This window comes from Epinephelus lanceolatus, chromosome 13 (genome assembly GCF_041903045.1).
Source record: "Epinephelus lanceolatus isolate andai-2023 chromosome 13, ASM4190304v1, whole genome shotgun sequence".
NCBI classification, from domain to species: domain Eukaryota; kingdom Metazoa; phylum Chordata; class Actinopteri; order Perciformes; family Serranidae; genus Epinephelus; species Epinephelus lanceolatus.
The window spans coordinates 22,685,689-22,706,752 of record NC_135746.1 but is presented as its reverse complement, the minus strand read 5'-3'; the positions used below and the strand labels follow the sequence as shown (position 1 = coordinate 22,706,752).

Genomic DNA, 21,064 nt, shown 5'->3' with positions numbered 1-21,064 from the left:
CTATCTGATTCAACCCCGTGTGCTGGAGACAACGATATCTCTCTGTCTGTCTGTGTGTGTGTGTGTGATGGCTGTACAAGACACACATGACTGTGTTCTGTTTGAGCTGGAAGCAGGACAGAACAGATTACATGTCATGTCTTTATTCTAATGAAAGAGCTCTTTGTGTACTCTTTAAATATTAATGTTACTTTAATATTACCTCTCATTTTTTGTAGTCGTCTTACTACATGTTGCTTTATTCAACATTGCATCCATTAACAGAACATGACTGTAAAGTCCTTATCTGACCTGTGTTCTCTACGTCTACATCAGCAAGTCAAGATGGTTTTATCTTCGAAGTTGATTTTGGAGTATCTCTTCGTCTTTGTCCGTTTCTGTAATTAAACAATGTAGTATTGAGTGATGCTACAAGTTGGAACGTCCCAGAAAGACCAGTTGTTCAACATATTTTGTACACAATGTGTGCTTGCATCATTTGTCAGATGGGATTTCATCACATACAAACCAGTAGGGATACTACTGACTACTACTACTGCAACTAGTTTGCCACATTGATGTTATAAAGCCTCACTGCCACCAAACACTTTCAGTATAGTAACTTTGAAACCAAAAGTAACCCTTCAGACATGGTACCTAGACCCTAGTGTTTCCACCGCAAACAGTATTCTAAAATGTGGGCGCGGTCGTTGTTGTTGTAACATTACAAGTTAACGTTCCACCTTAAAAGTTGCCGGCAGTCGGCCCAGTGAATTAAGTTATTTTTTTTCTCTGACTCCAGCTGCTGCAAGAGGCAGCAAAACATCCTTTCATTTTATAGTTAGTCTCCTAATAAAACTCTCCACAGTATGAACAGTGGTTACATCAGCCTCAAAACCAGCCACAGCTCAACCCTGAGCAGAGTGACCATCTGCTATTGGCCAGTCAATGGGCTGCAGTGTTCACAGCTCCACCTTTTAGTACCAGATCTGTGTGCTAGGTACCCCAACAGAAGGGGGACCAAAAATGGGGATGGTACGGAACGGTTCTATTGGTACCATCCACAACTTTTCACAGTGGAAACAGAAAAAACAGCGTACCAAACTGAACTGAACTGAACCGTACTGCTCAGGGGAAACAGGGCTAAATATTAGATTAGATAGAAATATGTCACAGCACAGAAGCTAAAGATGATCTACCTCCTGTTTCACAGGGACTCTAATGTTTTGCACCAGCCTGTTTGTCATATGCGTTGATGTATTCCATTCCAACTGTGTATCTTATATTCTCTCTAAATTTTATACAATGATGCTGGTTCGCTTCATCTTAAGACTCATCTACTGGCCCTATGATTTTTTGTACATTTGCAGATGATGTTTTGGTGTAAAGTAGCAAAGTTCAGTACAAATTTTACTCTGCCATGAGTGGGATTTCTCTTGAGACATTAGTTTTAAATACACAGGATGTGATGTTAAGATCCAGAGTGCTGGGGCGTCCTCCTCCCTGAGCCGAGCTTGCGCCTGACCACATGCCAAGTTCAGGACTAGGTGATACAATCCTTGCATATACCTCGAGACACTGTTGTGAGACAGATGGTGACATTTCGGGGTTGGGTGGTTGAAGGAGCTAACGATTTCACCGGGGTCGTCAGGTGGGCACCCTCCTTCTTTGGTGTTTCGTTGATGAGGCCCACGACACCTCCAGAGGGCTCAGCAGCATCATCTGGCGTAAAAGCAGCACCTCACGTAAACCCACAACGACGTATTGGAAGTTGATCTTTTCCTGTTAGTGGCTATCTAACAGATGTATTCTTGATTTATTGCTTTTCTCATGCATGTACATTGATTGCTGGTGATTAGCCCATGGCACAAGAAGCATGCAGGATGTATGGGAAGTCTTTGCTGTCATATTTAACAGTACTTAATTTACCTTTAAAAGGCATACATTTAGAATTGCATGCTTGCAAAGAACAAATTAGCATTCTCAGTCTGAGCTTTAGGACTGCACTTGACCAGAGGAACCTTTTTCTGATCATATTTTGCCATATTTCTTTGTCCTCCTGCTTCTCTTACCCCCCTCATAAATGTAATTAAGACCCTTTTTTCTGCCATTAGACAAACATGTTGCACAAAACATACAGTTTACATTTAATCTGAATGCATGCCTGTTGAATCCAACAAACCCATCTTCCTCTTCTTCCACTCAGTGTATGATGAGGTATAAATCCAGCCTCTGTCTCCCTCCTTCCTCTTATTCCTATCTCATCCCCCTCTCGGTCCCTCCCACACTCTTTCCCTTCTCCTCATCTCTCTCCCCTCCCCTCTGTCTCTCTCCTCTCCTGAGTCCAAGCCCACGATGCTCATCAGTGGCTCCTCATCTCTTTGAAGTCTTTTCTCTCCCCTCTCCCTCGCTAATGGTGCGTTTGAAGTGTCACTCAACTCAAGGGCACCCAACACACACAGCTGGAGGAGAAGGCACTATCTTCTCCGCTATCTTATCTGTTGAGAACGTGCCGCATCAACTGCAGTCCCGCAAATGTGTACACACTCACACACAAACAGATGCATTTGTTGCACATGTCCCTACGAAGACGGTGAAATTTGGCACGACCACCGCCCCTGGAAACCGCATTAAAGTAAAACTGCACAGCCTGACCAAGAAAAGGACATATTAGCATATTGATTTCAAAGATTGAATCAATCCTGATTGCTAATGGGGGATGTAGATGGAGGGGAGGCAGGTCAGATAAGGATTTTTCAGCCCTCAGACAGCTGAGAGATGGATCGTACAACAGGGATTGTAAATCAATATTTAAAGGGCAGTCCAGATGTTTTGAGGCAAGACATGCATTCAGGAGGATGTTGTAAAAGTTTGGGACGATTATCAGTGTTTCCCGGTCATCTGTCTGACTGTTACAGCTTTACCTTTTTACCTACCATGAGGCCTTATTCTTAAGTTTTGATTTCCTGTGATAACGTTGGACGATTTAAGGTATATACAATCCCTCTCAATCATCATGTATAACCCACTAGAGGTGTATGGTAGTCTATTGTGGTATCTCTGCCTGTATTGTCTTATTTTCTTCTGATTTTCTCTGAGGGACATTTATGGGTGTAAAAAGGTAGTGACCAGGTGCCAGAGCGTAAGCAGCAGGCATTCAAGAGACACAGTGTTGAAGAACCAGAAGTATAGTGAGGCAAAACACCAACGAGAGTGAATCCGTCAAAATAAAAATAAAACTTTAAAAACAGAGTATCAAGAACAGTCTGAATCCTGATGTTTTTGCTTCATGATTTGAAACTTTGGCCATGTTTAATACGAACATACGACATTGTGATATTATATATATGTGACAAAAAACAAGGAAAAATCCCTGTAACTGTAGGAAGGATGGATGTGTCTATGTTTATTTTATCACAGTAGCTTTTATAAGTATGAGGAAATGCTGTCCAACAAATATCAACATCTGTCTCTTTATACAAACCTGTCCTGTACTTTAAATTTGATTATATTCGACAGTATTTTTTGTTCAAATGACTGCCTGAAACTAGCCCTAACTGAGGATGGGCACATGCTTAGTTAAAGTATGATCACACTAACGACCCCCCTCTTTATCTCTCCTCTCTCCAGGCCACTAAGGAGGTGATAGAGCGCGAGGCTCCAGGGATGTCTCTGGCGATGCTGATGGGATCTCTCAACGTCACACCACTAGGCATGCTTTCCAGGTCAGACACGCACCTTCACCATGATGTAACCAAAGCGCACATACTTTGATTTACATAATTAATTTACCCAATCCTTTATTTAAACAGTTAGCTCCAGAAATAAACTGTATATAGACAAAAACAACCTACACATGCAGTACATGCTAAGGTTAAAATGTCCTGTGACCTGACATTGTAATTACACTGTTTAGATGTGATCAGAGAGCAAAGATAGTCGCACAGTTATTCCAGTAGAGCCTTACAGATAAATCATGCACAGTGTGACTCCCTCCTGTTGGTTAAAGAGGCCCATCCCACCTTTAATGTTAGAAAAAAGCAGTGAGTGAATTAATTTATCAGCTGTGACAAAGTGCAGCACACTGTGATACACTGAATGGAGGCTTGAAGGTGGAGGGAGAGGCATATATCACCATTATCAAGCATACGTGTCACACTTTCCTCCTCTGTGTTTAAATAAACTTTCCCCTGTGTTTGTGTGTTACAGACCTGTGTGTGGGATCCGAGGGAAGACGCTCATCATTAACTTACCAGGAAGCAAGAAAGGCTCCCAGGTAGGAAAAACACAGCGAGGAGATGTAACAGCATCACCTCTCTTCTGTGGATGTCAGGGTTAGGTGAAGTTAGGCAAACAGATTCACCTGCTCACGGATCAGGTGCTGTGGTTGTTTGTGTCATTCAAATAAATACACATTATGGTCGGAGGTTAGATCCCCAACTACTGTGCCTAAGTCAAAGTGTCCTTGAGGAAGACACTGAACACCTCATGGTTAGGCTTGGATGGTTGCTTGCTGCCTTTAGTAAGTGAATGGGTTAAAGAGAGGGGAATTTTAAGGTGCTACGGATTAATCAGCTATTTAGATCTTCTTTTGTATGCTGGTGTTCAGTTTTCATGTTCTTTTTTTTTAATAGAAAATTCAATAAATTAGAAATACATTTGAATCCTGGTGCATCACATGCATTGATGTATTTGTTGGGGCCACCACAATATCGATATTGATCGCCAGATTTTCAAATTTTTATTTTTATTTACTTATTTAAAAATGGGTTAAATCTTTTTTCATTGTAGAGCTGCATGCAGCCCCGCTCTGTCTCTCTCAGGACAGTTGGTGAGAGTCCACCCACATCCACACACAGTGACTCCGCTAACTGTTAGCGTCCCATGGCTAACATTAACATTAACTGTAATTAAGGGGTTTAACGTCAGTGTCGGTGTGAGTTTGTTGGTACCATTTATCAGCTCAGCGTTGGATGTTACAGTAGCTGCTGCTGCTGCTGTGTGAGCTCGTGCTAACCCCCACAAACGTTAAACTGACCGTTCGTTGGCAGGAGAGTGGCTCCTGGGTCGGTCCTTCAGCACTGCAACCAACCTGTAACAGAAACATTAAATCTTATTAAAATAAACCTCAAATCAAGGTTTTGTCTCAGACTCAGAGACAATTATTAAGAAAAGCAAAAGCTTGGAATATTCACTTTTAACATTTTTTTTTCAATCTTTTCCTCTTTTCCAATTTCTCGTTTTATTTTATGGAAGTGATCAATGTAAGTGCACTTGTCCTTTAAACTCAATACAAAATTAAAGCTAGGATAATAAAAGACGCCTGGTGCATTCGTTACAGGCATATCAGTTTGTAGAACAAGTTTGTAGAACAGATTCAAACAGTTTCCATAAGAGGCTGCACTGCAACGTGCAAATCACTCCTTCTCGTGGCTGCCTGCACTTTTCCTGTCCTCGCAGCTGCAACTTGCGCTCTCTTCATCTACCTCATTGCCACTGCTGTACACAATTTAAAAACTACAACACCCATAATTCAAGTAGGAACTGCCGCAGCCAATGTGCAGCCGGTGGGAGCTGCAGGACGACTCAACCACCATGATCAGTTTTTAATGTTTTATCAGGCAATAACTACTCCAGACTCTGCTCTAGTGTAATTTTCAGGACAATTAGGGCAGGATTTGGGATTCAGGACAACTGCTTAGATTTCGAGACTGTCCTGAATTTTTCGGGACGTCTGGTTACCCTATCCTTATGTGAAGGTCAACTTCACTTTAGACTTACCTTCACATAGCTTGTGATGCGTGAACAATTTTACATGCCGTCATTATTGTGTGTGTGTGTGTAGGCAGTATGTGTACAGTGTGTATGGATTTAAAGGTGTGTGACTTAGTGTGCATTCATTTGAATGATTTATTGATATCTGTGCACACGGGATAGATCTCTTCTTTGTGTTTGTTGTTTCATTCTACATTTATACATTTCTGTGTTTTGATGTATTTCTCTCTGTACAAAGGTACAGATGCAGAGTGCATGTGTACGCTTGTGTTTGTTCTCGTACATGGGAGCATGTTTGTGTAGGGTAATGTAAACCTTTAGGCGTATGTGTGTGTGTGTGTGTGTGTGTGTGTGTGTGTGTGTGTGTGTGTCCGCCCACTGCTATCTCCATGTCCCCCTCCATCTGTCTCCCTCTCTGCTGTGCTGACCCACGCATCTGTCTCTGTCTCGTTACGCGCCTGCTTCTCCTGATCGATTTTAGTATTTCTTTTAATCAATTACGCCACCTCTCCCCCATCTGCTGCCATATTAGTGTCTACCTCATCAACCCCCAGTTAAAGTTAACGGCACAAGCCGCCCGTCGCAGGCTTTTATTACGATGATCTCCTGTCATAAAGATAACGGGGAAGTCCAGCTGAGCCAGCCAGACGAAGGGCCTTATGTCAGTGTCAGCCGTGTTTCTTTTGGCTGCTCGTTTTGTCTCTTTGGCCTCAGTTACCCTACAGATAAAACACACTCTATATATCATACGCTGCTCAGATAGGGAACAGCTCAGTCACAGCTCTGTGTACTTTTGGTACAAGATATATGCTCTGGTTGATTGCATTTTGTCCGTATTGTGATGAGATCTCAGTTTTAGTTTTTATATATGATGGTTGTGAGGACATCAGATGGTGCTCTGGAAAATCTCCAAACAAACCTGCCTAACTGATCTGAGAACATCATGACTGAGTGGAAATTTGTAGTGATCTATGTCTGTGTGAATGCTTTCATGAAAACAAGAATCTTTGTATAATTAGAAAAGTAAAATATAAAACACTTCTATTAAGTTTTGTAACCTACAAGAGACAGTTTAAATATAAATGGTCAGATTGAAGCAGCATAGAATGAAATATTCTGATTCTTTGCGTTGTGGGTTAAAGGGAAACGTAGGTATTTTTCAGCCTGGACCCTATTTTCCCATGGTTTGTCTCTAAGTGACTAATGGGAAGAACAACTTTTGAAATTGATCTGGTATTGAACGAGAAGGCTGCAGCCAGGAAACGGGCTACAGTGTAATCGTTTGGGGCAATAGGCGCTGTCAATGAACGTCGACTGAAAGTGCAGGCTCAGATTGTTTCCCCACAGAGAAATAATTTCTTTATCTTTTGCTTGATCCGGTCCGTTTGTTATTGTGTGTAACCAAGTCTCACTCAAGGAGGAGTCTTGTTCGAAAGTCTCGCGAGTTGAATTGTTGCAGGAAGACAATAACAAACAGATCCAGATGAAGTGAAAGGTAAAGAAATGATCTATTTCTCTGTAGGGTCCTTTCTGCAGTGTTGGCAGACACTTATTACAACAATCAGAGCTTGTCAGTGGCAAAAACAAACACTTTTACATGGGAAAATGGGTCCAGGTTGAAAAATACCAGTTTACCTTTAAAGTCTGTAAACAGTGGATTCTACATCAGTCACATATTTTGTCAAACTTTCCGGGTCTGGTTAATGCTACATTTAATGTCTGGTCTCCAACTTTATAACACAGTCTTCCTGTTAAAGATATACTATACAGAATTTTCTGAAAAAGTATACACTCATACTGAAGTTATCCCTCTTAGTATTTGCTCTAGAAGTTTGGTGGCGACTGCCATCTGCCTTGATGACATCACAACTTTGGGACTTTCTTCTCTTGTTGCTAGCTTTCAGAGAGAGTAGCTCATGTTCACAAATATTGACTGAACTTTCCTAGGCCATGGATATAACATATTGGGATTTTTAATTTAAGTGGTGTTCCCTTTTGAAAAATGGTAGCGACCAGGTGCCGGTCCGTACGCAGCATGCATCAAAGAGACACAGTGCTGAAAAAACACAGATATAGTGAAGCGAAACGTCAAACGAGAGTGAATTTGGGGTTGCCCTTTACTTTCCCTGGTGAGTGTGTTTACAAACAGTAACCAACAATGCTGCAAAAGTATCGTATGAGATTTGAAACCTTGAGCCCAATCAGTAGTGTAAACCTTTAAACCATTTTTAATTTGGCTTTCTTGCAAAACATTAAAGCCAACCATAAAAACCCAAATTTGTGTTGCATATTACATAACAATAACAAGAAAATAGTTCCTACATGAAGCTACTCACAACAAGGTCTGTGGAGTATCTTGAGTAACCATATGATGATTTCTGGAAAGAGACATTGCTGTTGAGTTTTTCAAATGTATTTTTTAGTGCTTTGAGCACCACAAGCTGAGTGCCATTTAGTTCCATTATTCAGATTCATTCAGATTCAGATTCAGAATACTTTATTAATCCCCGGGGGGAAATTGTTTTAATAAAGTATTCTGAATCTTATATTGGAGAGAAGGCAGACATCTCTATGGCAACTCACACCAAAACAGTCTAGACTGATAAATAGTACTACAGGTGAGAGGAAAAATATGTATTTTTAATTTTGGGGTGAACTGTCCCTTTAAATATCAATGTATCCTGATGCAATGGTACAAATGATATCTTACAAATTGGTGGTTTACATTTGGGTTAGGTTTAGGTAAAGAATCATGTGAGGAACTGTCACGTTATGTACTTAGTGTAACAATGTGATGTCTGGATGATCCTTTTTATGGGTGTAATTACTACACTTTATGTGCAATGTTCACAGTTGTATTGTGTGTAGTTTTTTTTATCTGCTACACTTATTTAGTGTCGTATTTATTAGTGTGAGAATGTAATGGTTGAATGATTGGAGACTGTGGTTTTAACTGTCAGCATCTTACACGAGTAGCACTTTTAATTTCGTTGTTTTTATAACGATACAATGACAATAAAAGGCACTCTGATTCTGAGTCTGATGTACGTAACTTAAGATAACTAAACGTTGACTTTTGGTTTCACATGGGACACAAACACCAGTCTCCTGGGTCAAAATCCTGTGTGTGTTTGACCACTCTATCACCTGAACTGCCTACACTCTTTAAACTATGTCACCTGACTTCTTCCTTTGCTCCCTCCATATGAGGGAGGACAGCCTGTAGCACATACTGTAGGTCACATGATCACAGCCTCCCGGCTCATCATTACATGGGTTATGTTCGAATTACAGTGCTTAGTTAGTTTTTATAGGTACGAATAGTGAATGCGAGCAGCTTGTCAAGATACTGGATATTTCTTTTCTTTCTCTCACCCTCCATCTCTTATTCTCTACTGTCCCTGTTTCTGTTTTTCTCTTGTTTCTCTTTCTTTCTTCTTCACTTTTTATGTCTGTCTCACTGTCTTTTGTTGGAGTTTCTTTTTGCTCTCTCACAAAATCTTCGTCTCTCTCCAACTCTGTCTCTCTTAATCTCTCGAGATCTCATCCTCCCTGTCTCTCTCACCATCTTCCTCTCTTTCTCTCTGTCTGTCATCGTCTCTCGTCATCTCCTGCAACCCCCCCCCCCCCATCTCAGAACAGCAGTGCCTTCCCCTCTTCCTCCATCCTCCTCTCTCTCGCTTGTGTGTCTCATCCGCTGGCAGTATATCCAGGGATTCTGCTCTTTAGTGTTCTTGACAGTTACTCTCCTCCAGGACAAAACAGAGAATAAGAACAGAGGAGGAAAAAAAAAAACCCACTCCTGACGTACCTAAAAAAAAAATTCCCGGCACGCAATGAAAGCGATCAACGGGAAAGGAGGAATGTCTCCAGGCTCTTGACACCATCCTCGCGCCTTCTTTTGCCCAATCCTTCCTCACTTCAGCCCAACGCGCCCAGCATTCCTTTCCACATCTTCCAAAAACGCTCAGATGTGGGCTTCAAACGCACCAGCAAGAGGCATAAACAGCCTACTGTGTGCTGAGGGGTTTGGGATGTGTATGTGTGAGTGAAGGCGGGGTACAGGGTGGAAAGGTTAGCTTGCGGCTACGCATCAGGGCTGGCGGGCTTGTGGTCAACTGCTGAGATTAACCCGTTGAGTCTCTTTCATCTCCCCATCTGAGGAGTCCCTCTGCTCTACTTCTTCTATTTCTCCATGCACAGTGGTGGAGGAGGCTACTCCATTCATGCACGCATCCTCGTGTGGATCTGCGAGATTTCAAATTCAGTCAAATCAAGGTTAACGCTGTCATATTTAATCCAGCCGCTGATATGCACACACAGAACTGGATGTGAAGTGGAGAGGTTGCAACGAAAGCCGGCGTAGATACTGTAAAGCGTGGGGGCGATTAATAATGTATCTTCTCAATGCTTAAAATACACAGGAAGATAAATAATTTCACAGATTAGCTCTTGTCTTGGGAGTGAGGAGAATGGAGCATTTAGCATAGCCGAGGAGCCCACAGGCACACTGACACACAGAGAGACACCGGAGAGAGAAACAGAGATGGAGGGAGGGAGGGATGAGCAGAAGGTAGTATAAATGTAGCCAGAAGGAGGCGCTGTGATCTGCAGCGGTTGAGGAGGAACTCTGCTTTAGATTCTGCTGCCTCAAACAGGGTCACACACTCTATTTGTTACACAGAGCTGAGCAGATCACAGTATTCCTGGGTATAGTGGTGTACCTGAACTACAGAGGGAGCCAGCAACACTTACTGTGTGTCAGAGAAACACCTTTATATCTAATTTTCCTCTGTACTGAGGTGTAATTAATCATATTTCTGCATCTCCTTCCATTTTATTTTGCTGTGGATGCTGTTTCCTGTTAATGTAAACTCAACACCTCCTACGTGTTAACTTGTAGCCTGGATAATTGCAGGGTAATCTACATTCCCACAGCCCTAATTTTATCAGTAGTAATGTTACACTCAGCAATATGTTCCTCTTACTCTTTTTCTCTTGAACCAAATGTTTTTACTCACTAATTATTTCTAGTTCCTCTTTTTTTTGCACAGATGTTGTATAGTGATGGGCAGACCGATTTATTTCACACTATCAGTTCCTTCGAGTTGGTACATGTAAATGTAGTCAACAGTTGGAACCTTTTAAGTTGGGATACTGTCTGCAAACATGGCGTCAGTTTCTGCGTGACACTCCCTTATAGTACATGCACATTCAACAGCTAAACTTCTCTTAAATGCATCACCAGTCATCAAGTTTAAGTTCATTTTAATACATTGGTTCAGTGTCCCACTTGTATGTAGGAAGGCTATGTAAGCTCAATGTGATGTTACAGAAATGTCACTGTTAATTTTACGCACATCACGTAGTTTCAAGGCTATCAAATACAGTGTAAATGAGGAAAGGTCAAAAGGTCATTTTGCCTTGATGAAGATCCAGGTAGGATTGGACATTTTTATTAAACTTGTGTGGCATGGAGTAAGTGTACAGGTGTTACTTTTTTCCACAGGCATGTCACTGATAGGTAGCAGAGGTCCCAGTTACCTCCGCAGCCTTGTGTTGCATTCATGCGGAAAATGAGTTCCTCACCATAATATCTGTTTTTTTGACATATAGGACACTAAACAGAGTCGATCAAAAAGACTCAATCACTGCTGTTTCCAGGAGCTCAAAGGCTATAATCCCTCCCCTCTCTGTTAGGCTTGAAACATGACCATTGCAGACCAGTGTGAGTTTCAGTGCAAGTCCATTAAAATTAAAACACGCCACACACTGGATCTCTCTAGTACCAAATGTTTTCAGCCATCCTTGATATACCAGTGAAGTCAAAATAGCTGAAAACATTTGATTAATAAGGCATAGTATGTTTGGGAAGGGTTGTGAGGCCTGTGGTGGCAAAACAACTATTTAATAAACAGTTTAAAAAAAAAGTCTTCACATGTCAGCTGTCTTTCTTGAGTTTTAATAAGCATTCATGAATGGAGTCACACACATACAACCGCATGAACAGTCAGTCAGTGAGTGAGTGCCATGCTATCTTTATAGTTCCCAAAACCACATGCATGTCAATAGTCAAAATATACGGCACTCAGGTGGTTTCTGCAGTAAGCATTCCTAAAACACAACATCTCTTGAGGCTCACAAGGACACTTGGTGTGGGAGCCTCCCTGGCTCGTAACCTTTAACCTACTTCCATTAGGCCTCTGCTGTATCTAACGCTGCTATCACAGTAGGGGTTAAATGAGCAACAAATATCATTAGGTGAGAAGTTCAGTTTCATCAAAACAAGTAAACTTATACAACACATGCTGAACATACTATAGGTTAAATATGGTCAAATACCAGAATTTTCCATCACAGGCTTCAAATGTGAAGCAATTGGTGGAAGTGTTGAATTTTATTGACTTCGATCACAAAAACAAAATGGCAAAGTTGAAGAGATGTAAAATAATTAGTTAGAGAAAACAATAGACCCTCAGGGGCACCCGGTAGCTCACCTGGTAGAGCAGGTGCCCCAACTTGTGGCCCTTTGTTGCACCTCGTCCCCTCTAATAAAGGCCCAAACAGCCATAAAAATATCTTTAAAAAAACAGACCCTCAGAAAGTCAGAGTAAGTAGTATAACATGAAGCAGTTGTTGTACTGATGTAATCAAAACTGTGGAAATACACATTGTGCTATATTTAACATGTGACAAGTAATAACAGTAGTATTTTTTTACTGGTCTTTATTCAGTGTCGGGGTTACACTGACTTGTGTGACCCGTCAGAATCCATGACCCTAACCATTACCACTCAACAACTCACAAAACTCAATGATTTTTAAGAGAATCTCTTGCTGGGTTACAAAATTTGATGGGGCATAGATTTCGTTGCTACACTAGCCTTTATTTTGTTCATGCTGGTTGCTATTGTTTGAGCCATATATGAATATCGACTCAAGAAACCAGAGGCTGTATTCACAGACATTCTGAGAATATTCTCAGAGAGCTCTTAACTTAGCCTAAAAACTTTAGTAAGGAGTCCTAGCTTAGGAGTGATTTAGGAAAATCTCAGAGCAACTTTCTAGCGTTATTCTGTTGGTTGGGAAATGTGTGTGTATCCCTAATGACATCGGCCCCAAGTATTATTCCTGCATGATCTAATCTGTAGCATTTCATTAACTCAGTGTCATCCAGTGTTTGGAGAATATGTCTTCGACCTCTTTGTCTTTCCACCTTTTTTTACCTTAGGAGCTTTTTTAAGGTCTAAGATGCTTTGTAAATAACTTTTATCTTTAGAAGGACTTAGTCTTAACTTTAAGGGGAAATTCTAAGAAAACGTCACAGTCTTAGAATTTTGTCACTAGGAGCAACTCTTAGTGCTTAGAAGTTTTGTGAAAACGGCCCCAGGTCATCCAAATCCCTGTCGCTGATCATCTTCCTGTCCTTACACTCTCCCTCTAGGAATGCTTCCAGTTCATCCTGCCGGCGCTGCCGCACGCCATCGACCTCCTGCGGGACGCAGTGGTGAAGGTAAAGGAGGCGGCGGACGAGCTGGAGGACCTGCCATCGCCTCCGCCGCCCCTCTCGCCGCCCCCCAACAGTTCGCCCCACCGCCAGACGGAGGACAAAGGTGTGCAGTGCGAGGAGGAGGACGAGGAGAAGAAGGACAGCGGTGTGGCGTCCACCGAGGACAGCTCCTCCTCCCACATCACCGCCGCATCCATCGCAGCCAAGGTATTGGGATGGAGGAGAGGAGAGGGGGAGGGTTTGCTGTTGTTGTTGTTGTTGTTGTTGTTGTTGCAGTTTTTATCTGACGCCATCCATTTCAAACGGTCATCTATACATGTTCACACGTCACTCATGAAAGCATGTGTAAAAGGTGCTGTAGCATTTGAACATTAGTGAGTCATTAACCATTGAATCTGAAGACAAGAGTGTAATTACTAGGAACAAAGACGACTTACAGCATCTACATTGGAATATACAAATAGGAAGTTAGTTTATTTAGTAAAGGCAAAGGAGACAAATGGAGGCTAGAGAGCAGACAACCAACATCTTTGACAGGCAACAGTCAGTCTGAAGGATCCATTGTGCGCAGTTTCAGTCGTGTTGACCAGTGAGATTAGTTTACATTAGTTCAGATATGAATCTGTTCGAAGGGAAATACACCATCTTCAACTCAAAGGTTTTAATACTATGTAAGGCCCTGATCACACAGAAAGCATTTTAGCAGCTGGAGACGGCTTTTTGTAAATGTTTTTAGTGAGAATGAATCTTTTTGCTCGCTGTTTTTGTGTTGCGACACGCCTCGCGTTCCTGCGCTCTAGGCCCCTGGCGTTTTTGCTGAAGTGCTCTGACATCCTTGAGTTGAAAAAACTTAAACTCAGAGCAGAAACAGCCCACGTCATCTTGTCCAGTTGGATTATTTGAGAGGCGGGCCATCTGTGGTTGTCATGACAACAAGTTTACAGTTGGTAAACCAAGGAGGAGAAACTGGCGGTAGCAGTTGCTGGATACCCAGAGCTATACGACCCGACAATAGACCCCCGAGTTATCCTGAAATATGCCTGGAAACGGGCATCATGGAGGAGAAGCTCCTGGACCAGCTGGTGGTACTCCCCATGATCCACCCTCTTTTTTAGGGTCTCATGTAGCCACACAAATCTCTGTTTCCCTGTGCCCAACAAACTATTTACTGACAGCCTCTCACCCTCAACCAGAGCTGCAGCAAGTACCCTCTGCCTCAACATTTTAGTAACAAGCTACTTATTCCTGAAAAATAAATTAAATTGATAAATTCACAGTAGATTGATGACATGAAAAAAAACAAGGCAGTGCAGTGCGCCTCGGGTTTTGAAACCTGCAAAACTCTTTCTGTGTGATCAGAGCCTAATTCATTGTCTTTCATTTTCACAAGTAAACAAGTAAGTTAACATATGAGATGTTCAGAGAAATCGTTTTGATCAGTGGTAGATTGGGTGTTTGATAACACTGAAATTTGATCAAATATAGATGTGTGATTTACAGAGTGTACTGTTCTCAGATACGCCATCAGTCTCTGAAGAAGTTCAAAGTTGTAGCATTCGAGTGTAATTCCTGCTGATCCAGGCTGCTAAAAAGGCTGTCATGATGCTGTGTCATACCAAAGGTACACAATTACTCTGAACATGACACGCTGATTTTTTAAAATGCTACAGGTAGCGCCTTGAAGTGATAGATTTACTGTTTTTCAACCCATACCTCAATATAATGTCTCTGCTGGGCTGAATTGTGGCCCAACTGGACAATCATTTACACCTTCAAAACTATGATGGATCACTTTTTCAAAAACAGGAAGTACAAGGTCAAACATTTTTATTTCTTTGGTGCTGGATTTGCTCAGTAGCCATCGTCCTGCAACTCTTTAACAAATGAGTTCGCAGAGATCGAATCCAGTAGTGCTTCTCATCAATCTTTTACAGGGGACCTATTATGCTTTTCCTTATTTTCTGTCATATATAATGTTACAGAGTCAGAGGTTCACATTAAACATGGACAGAGTTTCAAATAATGATGTAAACGTATGTAAAAACTTTAGACCGTTCTAAATGCTCCATTTCAATATTTGTCTCTACTTTCAATACAAGCCAACGTCAGCTCATGACGGATGTCTTTATATGGTCATCTGCTTCAGGCACGCAACTGCAAGTGTTTACATAATGTAGTCTACACTGCTACATGTAGCTAGGGATCTTAGCAGGCCTAAAAAATTGGGCTCAACCTTACATGAACCTGCACAGTTTCTGTCCGATCCAAGCCTGATCCAAGGCCGAATCACAGCAGCAGTTTTGGGCCTGTGCCTGATTAAAAACCCAGATCCCTACTGTAAAAATAAGTTATATAAATCTATTATTTTGTATATATTCTAAAATATTTGTTGATATGAAACAACAAGCTGAGGATTGGAGTGTTCTCTCACACCACTTCTCCTTCTTCTCTTACTTACAGTATTTTGATAGTCTGTCGTCTTGTGCATGACAGGTTCAGCAGAATGGGCTGCGTCCCTTATTGTGTCTAGTGTGCATGGCAGTCCATAGGGATGCAGCACGCAGATGATGATCACCACTCATCGCTTCATGTTGAGCACATCTTTCTCAATGCTGGGGAGGCAGAGGCAAACACTGCCACCCCCCCAAGCCCTGTTGTTTTCTGTCCCTCACTTTCCCTCTCTCAGTCACAGTGTACCAGCTTAAGGATACAGTGAAATTATTGGTAACTTTCATTTATCTATAAAACCCTGTCATTAACAGCAGCCTGCCACAAGAGCAAATAATGAGGTTTATGCCTTGCCTCTCTTATTTGGACTTTGAGGTGGCTTTTAGTGTGACCAGCAGCTCTGCAGGTCGCAGCTCAGTCGCCTTAGGGGGCTGAAATTTAGCATGGAGGTCAAGTGTGTGTAAAGATGTGTGTTCATACCAATTGGCTGAAAGGGAGGGCTGGCAATGGGAGCCTGTTGTAAAAAGAAGCATAACTTCCAAATGGATTTATGGACTTGCCCAAGATTTTGTGGAAAGACTGGTCATGATAGATAATAGATAATAGATAAACTGTTTGTGCCAACTGGCAAAAAAGGGGCAACTGTGAATGCAGCACCTACAATTTTATTCATCTTCCTCCAGTAGGGACATTTCCCAGAAATCAAAAACCAGCCAAATGTAAATATGTGGTAAATACGTGGTCATGTGATACAGTAGTGCCCCTTTTTTCAAGTTGACCAGGAGCACCCAAATCCTCCATTAAATATACAGTGTGCCTGGTGCATAGTGGATTACGGGTTTACCTAGGGCAAGGATACACCCAGTGGCCCTCATTTATGAGCTGAACGTACGTCAGAAAACTGGGCATTTCCATGCATGGCTTGGCATTTACCAATGTGGACATGAGCAGAGGTTATGGTCAAATCTCATGTCAGGTCTGACGTCAGGTTTGAGTCAGCATCGACTTGTGGTGCAGCAGTAAAACTGGCTAATGGAGAGTTGTTATTAGACTATATTCTGACAGACGTCTAAGTATTTAGAGCCACATGTTCATCATCTTAAAAATGTATAGTGGCCATATAGACATGCGCTCTCTCTATAACAACTGACAGTTGCCTCTGTCTGTGGGACTGGCTCCAGGCTGACCAAAGGATGAACACCGCAGTCGTACCTGGCTCTATCTGAAAAGTTTCCTTTTTTAAACACTGACAAACCAAAGCTTGTTTATATCATTTATTATTAAAACGTCATTAAAAAAGAATAAATAAACCCACAACAGTGTAATTATTTAAATACTAGTAGCCTAGGTGATTAAATTTTTACCGTCTGTGTCTCCTCCGCCACCTGTCATGCCCACAATAGAAGCAGACCTGATACGCGCAGCCACACGCTACTCGGTCGGGGTCAGTTATAAGCTTTTTTATGAATTTCATAACAACATTAAAATTATATACAGTACAGGCCACAAGTTTGGACACACCTTCTCATTCAATGCGTTTTCTTTATTTTCATGACTATTTACATTGTAGATTCTCACTGAAGGCATCAAAACTATGAATGAACACATGTGGAGTTATGTACTTAACAAAAAAAGGTGAAATAACTGAAAACATGTTTTATATTCTAGTTTCTTCAAAATAGCCACCCTTTGCTCTGATTACTGCTTTGCACACTCTTGGCATTCTCTCCATGAGCTTCAAGAGGTAGTCACCTGAAATGGTTTTCCAACAGTCTTGAAGGAGTTCCCAGAGGTGTTTAGCACTTGTTGGCCCCTTTGCCTTCACTCTGCGGTCCAGCTCACCCCAAACCATCTTGATTGGGTTCAGGTCCAGTGACTGTGGAGGCCAGGTCATCTGCCGCAGCACTCCATCACTCTCCTTCTTGGTCAAATAGCCCTTACACAGCCTGGAGGTGTGTTTGGGGTCATTGTCCTGTTGAAAAATAAATGTTAGTCCAACTAAACGCAAACCGGATGGGATGGCATGTCGCTGCAGGATGCTGTGGTAGCCATGCTGGTTCAGTGTGCCTTCAATTTTGAATAAATCCCCAACAGTGTCACCAGCAAAACACCCCCACACCATCACACCTCCTCCTCCATGCTTCACAGTGGGAACCAGGCATGTGGAATCCATCCGTTCACCTTTTCTGCGTCTCACAAAGACACGGCGGTTGGAACCAAAGATCTCAAATTTGGACTCATCAGACCAAAGCACAGATTTCCACTGGTCTAATGTCCATTCCTTGTGTTTCTTGGCCCAAACAAATCTCTTCTGCTTGTTGTCTCTCCTTAGCAGTGGTTTCCTAGCAGCTATTTGACCATGAAGGCCTGATTGGCGCAGTCTCCTCTTAACAGTTGTTCTAGAGATGGGTCTGCTGCTAGAACTCTGTGTGGCATTCATCTGGTCTCTGATCTGAGCTGCTGTTAACTTGCGATTTCTGAGGCTGGTGACTCGGATGAACTTATCCTCAGAAGCAGAGGTGACTCTTGGTCTTCCTTTCCTGGGTCGGTCCTCATGTGTGCCAGTTTCGTTGTAGCGCTTGATGGTTTTTGCAATTTTCCGGACTGACTGACCTTCATTTCTTAAAGTAATGATGGCCACTTGTTTTTCTTTAGTTAGCTGATTGGTTCTTGCCATAATATGAATTTTAACAGTTGTCCAATAGGGCTGTCGGCTGTGTATTAACCTGACTTCTGCACAACACAACTGATGGTCCCAACCCCATTGATAAAGCAAGAAATTCCACTAATTAACCCTGATAAGGCACACCTGTGAAGTGGAAACCATTTCAGGTGACTACCTCTTGAAGCTCATGGAGAGAATGCCAAGAGTGTGCAAAGCAGTAATCAGAGCAAAGGGTGGCTATTTTGAAGAAACTAGAATATAAAACATGTTTTCAGTTATTTCACCTTTTTTTGTTAAGTACATAACTCCACATGTGTTCATTCATAGTTTTGATGCCTTCAGTGAGAATCTACAATGTAAATAGTCATGAAAATAAAGAAAACGCATTGAATGAGAAGGTGTGTCCAAACTTTTGGCCTGTACTGTATATGTAGGCCAAAGGCTGGTACATATCATGGATGTACTGAACGTGAACTGAACTTCCTGTTATTAAAAAGTGAGCTGCGTTATGATTATAAAGTCTTGAGTTGAAAAAGAGTGAATCTCTTCCTCAACATGAGTTTGTCATATATCTCTGTGTATCATATATCATGACTGTGTGTCTCTTCATATATCAGAGTGTGTGTGTGTGTGTGTGTGTATTGTGTGCAGTCACATGTAACATCAAGTATCTCTCCATACCCATCATCCTATCCTGCCCTGTCTGCAGCCTGGACCCTGCTTTATGGCTCTGTTGTCAGGGTAACATCCCACTTCATTGTCCAGTCACAGAAGGAAGTTGGTAAGACTCCGCCCCCCGATATCTCATTATTGTCATCACTTCCATGTTTCATTTCTGAGGTCATTCATCTGCCTCAACCATGTCAGTGGGTGTGGATGTTTCAGTCTGACATCAGAGGTGTTGGAATATCTGTCCTCTCGTCTAGTTTCTGTGTTCAGGTCTGTAGCGTGTGGACATTGTGTGTAGTATATGTATGATCTGGAATATTAGTGTGTGTATGCGTGCTGCCTGTGTTTATGGTGCGTGGTGTTTACATGCACGTGTGTCTGCGTACGTTTGTGTGTGTGTGTGTGTGTGTGATCTCAGATCCCAGACTCCATTATCTCGCGGGGTGTGCAGGTGTTGCCCAGGGATACAGCCTCTCTCAGCACCACGCCCTCGGAGTCGCCCCGCGCCCAGGCCACGTCCCGCCTTTCGACCGCTTCCTGTCCCACACCCAAAGTAAGTACATGTACAGTGAACACACTCACACGCACACTGTACACACTTACAGACACAAATTTATCATGTGAGGACTTTACATTGACAGTATTCATTTCCTAATCCCCGTGTTCTCACGGCAGCATTTACAAGCGGACCAGATCAAATGCTTTGTGCGAGAAAGCTGCTCTTGATTGGTCAGAATTTCCATGTGGGAAAAATCCAGGAAGTAAACAAAACGTTAAAGAAGAGTACACTTGCAAGATAAATGTGACACTTTCTAATGTCACAATGGAGGGACACGTTCTCACCACAAACGAACCGCACCAGAGTTCATTTGTAACCGGGTCGAAACCACCTCTTCAAGAAGGTCTCGGTCCGGTTGTTTTGGTGCGCACCTGAGTGTGATTGCTGTGTTCACACCTGCCCAAACAAACCACACTTAGGCAGCAAACAAACTTGAGTTCAATTAAACCGAACCAAACAGGGCAGGTGTGAAAGCACCCTTAGGTTCTCAAGAAAACTGAAGCAGCACCAATATGGCAACATTTTGGATTTGAAGACAGTGAAAGAGTCCTAAATGGCCACAAGTGATGCACTGAGCCGTTTTTAGCTGAACTTTTGTCCTATGGTCCGTTTCTATTCATTCCAGTGCATAGCTGATAGGTGTGTGGTTTGTCTACATGATGTGACAGAAGTACGTATTTCAGGGATTCGATGTGAGGAGCTGCGATATAAAGCTATGCGTTGCTGTAGTCGAACACTTGTTTGCTGTCAGGACATGGTGTTATGTTCCTCTCAAGAGCAGCTGCTGAATCAAGTGCAATGCCTACTGGTAAAATTCAGTATACTGGTCTGTTCATGTAATTGGCTTGACATCAAACTGGTTAAAAATTTTCACACAGACCGAACCCTATTGTAATGTACGGATTTAATCCTCAAACTAACCCTAAATCTGATCCTGATTTTAAATGTAACCTTAAACAGAAATCCTGAATCAAAACCTGCCCTTTGGAAAGTCCTCAGCAAAAGTCTGTGCTATAAAAACAGGTTTTCACCAGGACAGGAGTGCAAGAACACACACCTCCAACAACTCACACACTGCATATATTCATACACACACAAGCCCCACTGGTTGTCTGCCACAGCTCAACTGCGTTTACCTCCACAGGCCATGGTTATTGTAGCTATACAGTTTGTCATTTACATGTATGGTTTCTAGTCTGTCATACTCAAAAAGACAAATACTTCTCATTGTGTTTCACTATTTCATTTCAGTTATTCAGTCCCTCCAGGATTTTCGCAGGCTTTTTTTGGGATTGTTGCGAGCTAAAATACCTGATTTCAAGGCAGCTTTTCGAAGAAGTTGCAATGCATGTTGCAGTGTTTGTAGATATTTTTTTGTAATGCAATTCTGGGAGGAAGTGAAAATAGCAGAAATAATTTTGTGTGTAAATTATTAAAAATGTAGCCTGACTCATCAGATG

At 42.1% G+C, this 21,064-nt stretch overlaps 1 protein-coding gene across 9 annotated transcripts in view; it reads left to right on the top strand.

The window, feature by feature from the left end:
- The window catches only part of gphnb (gephyrin b), a 165,078-nt gene that overhangs the window by 73,195 nt on the left and 70,819 nt on the right, over positions 1 to 21,064 (top strand). For all 9 annotated transcript variants that reach the window (XM_078173891.1, XM_033648392.2, XM_033648390.2 and 6 more), the window contains exons 5-8: positions 3,610 to 3,704; positions 4,189 to 4,255; positions 13,198 to 13,470; positions 19,464 to 19,598. In XM_078173891.1, coding sequence (XP_078030017.1) covers positions 3,610 to 3,704; positions 4,189 to 4,255; positions 13,198 to 13,470; positions 19,464 to 19,598 — 570 coding nt within the window. The remainder of the gene's footprint in view (positions 1 to 3,609; positions 3,705 to 4,188; positions 4,256 to 13,197; positions 13,471 to 19,463; positions 19,599 to 21,064) is intronic.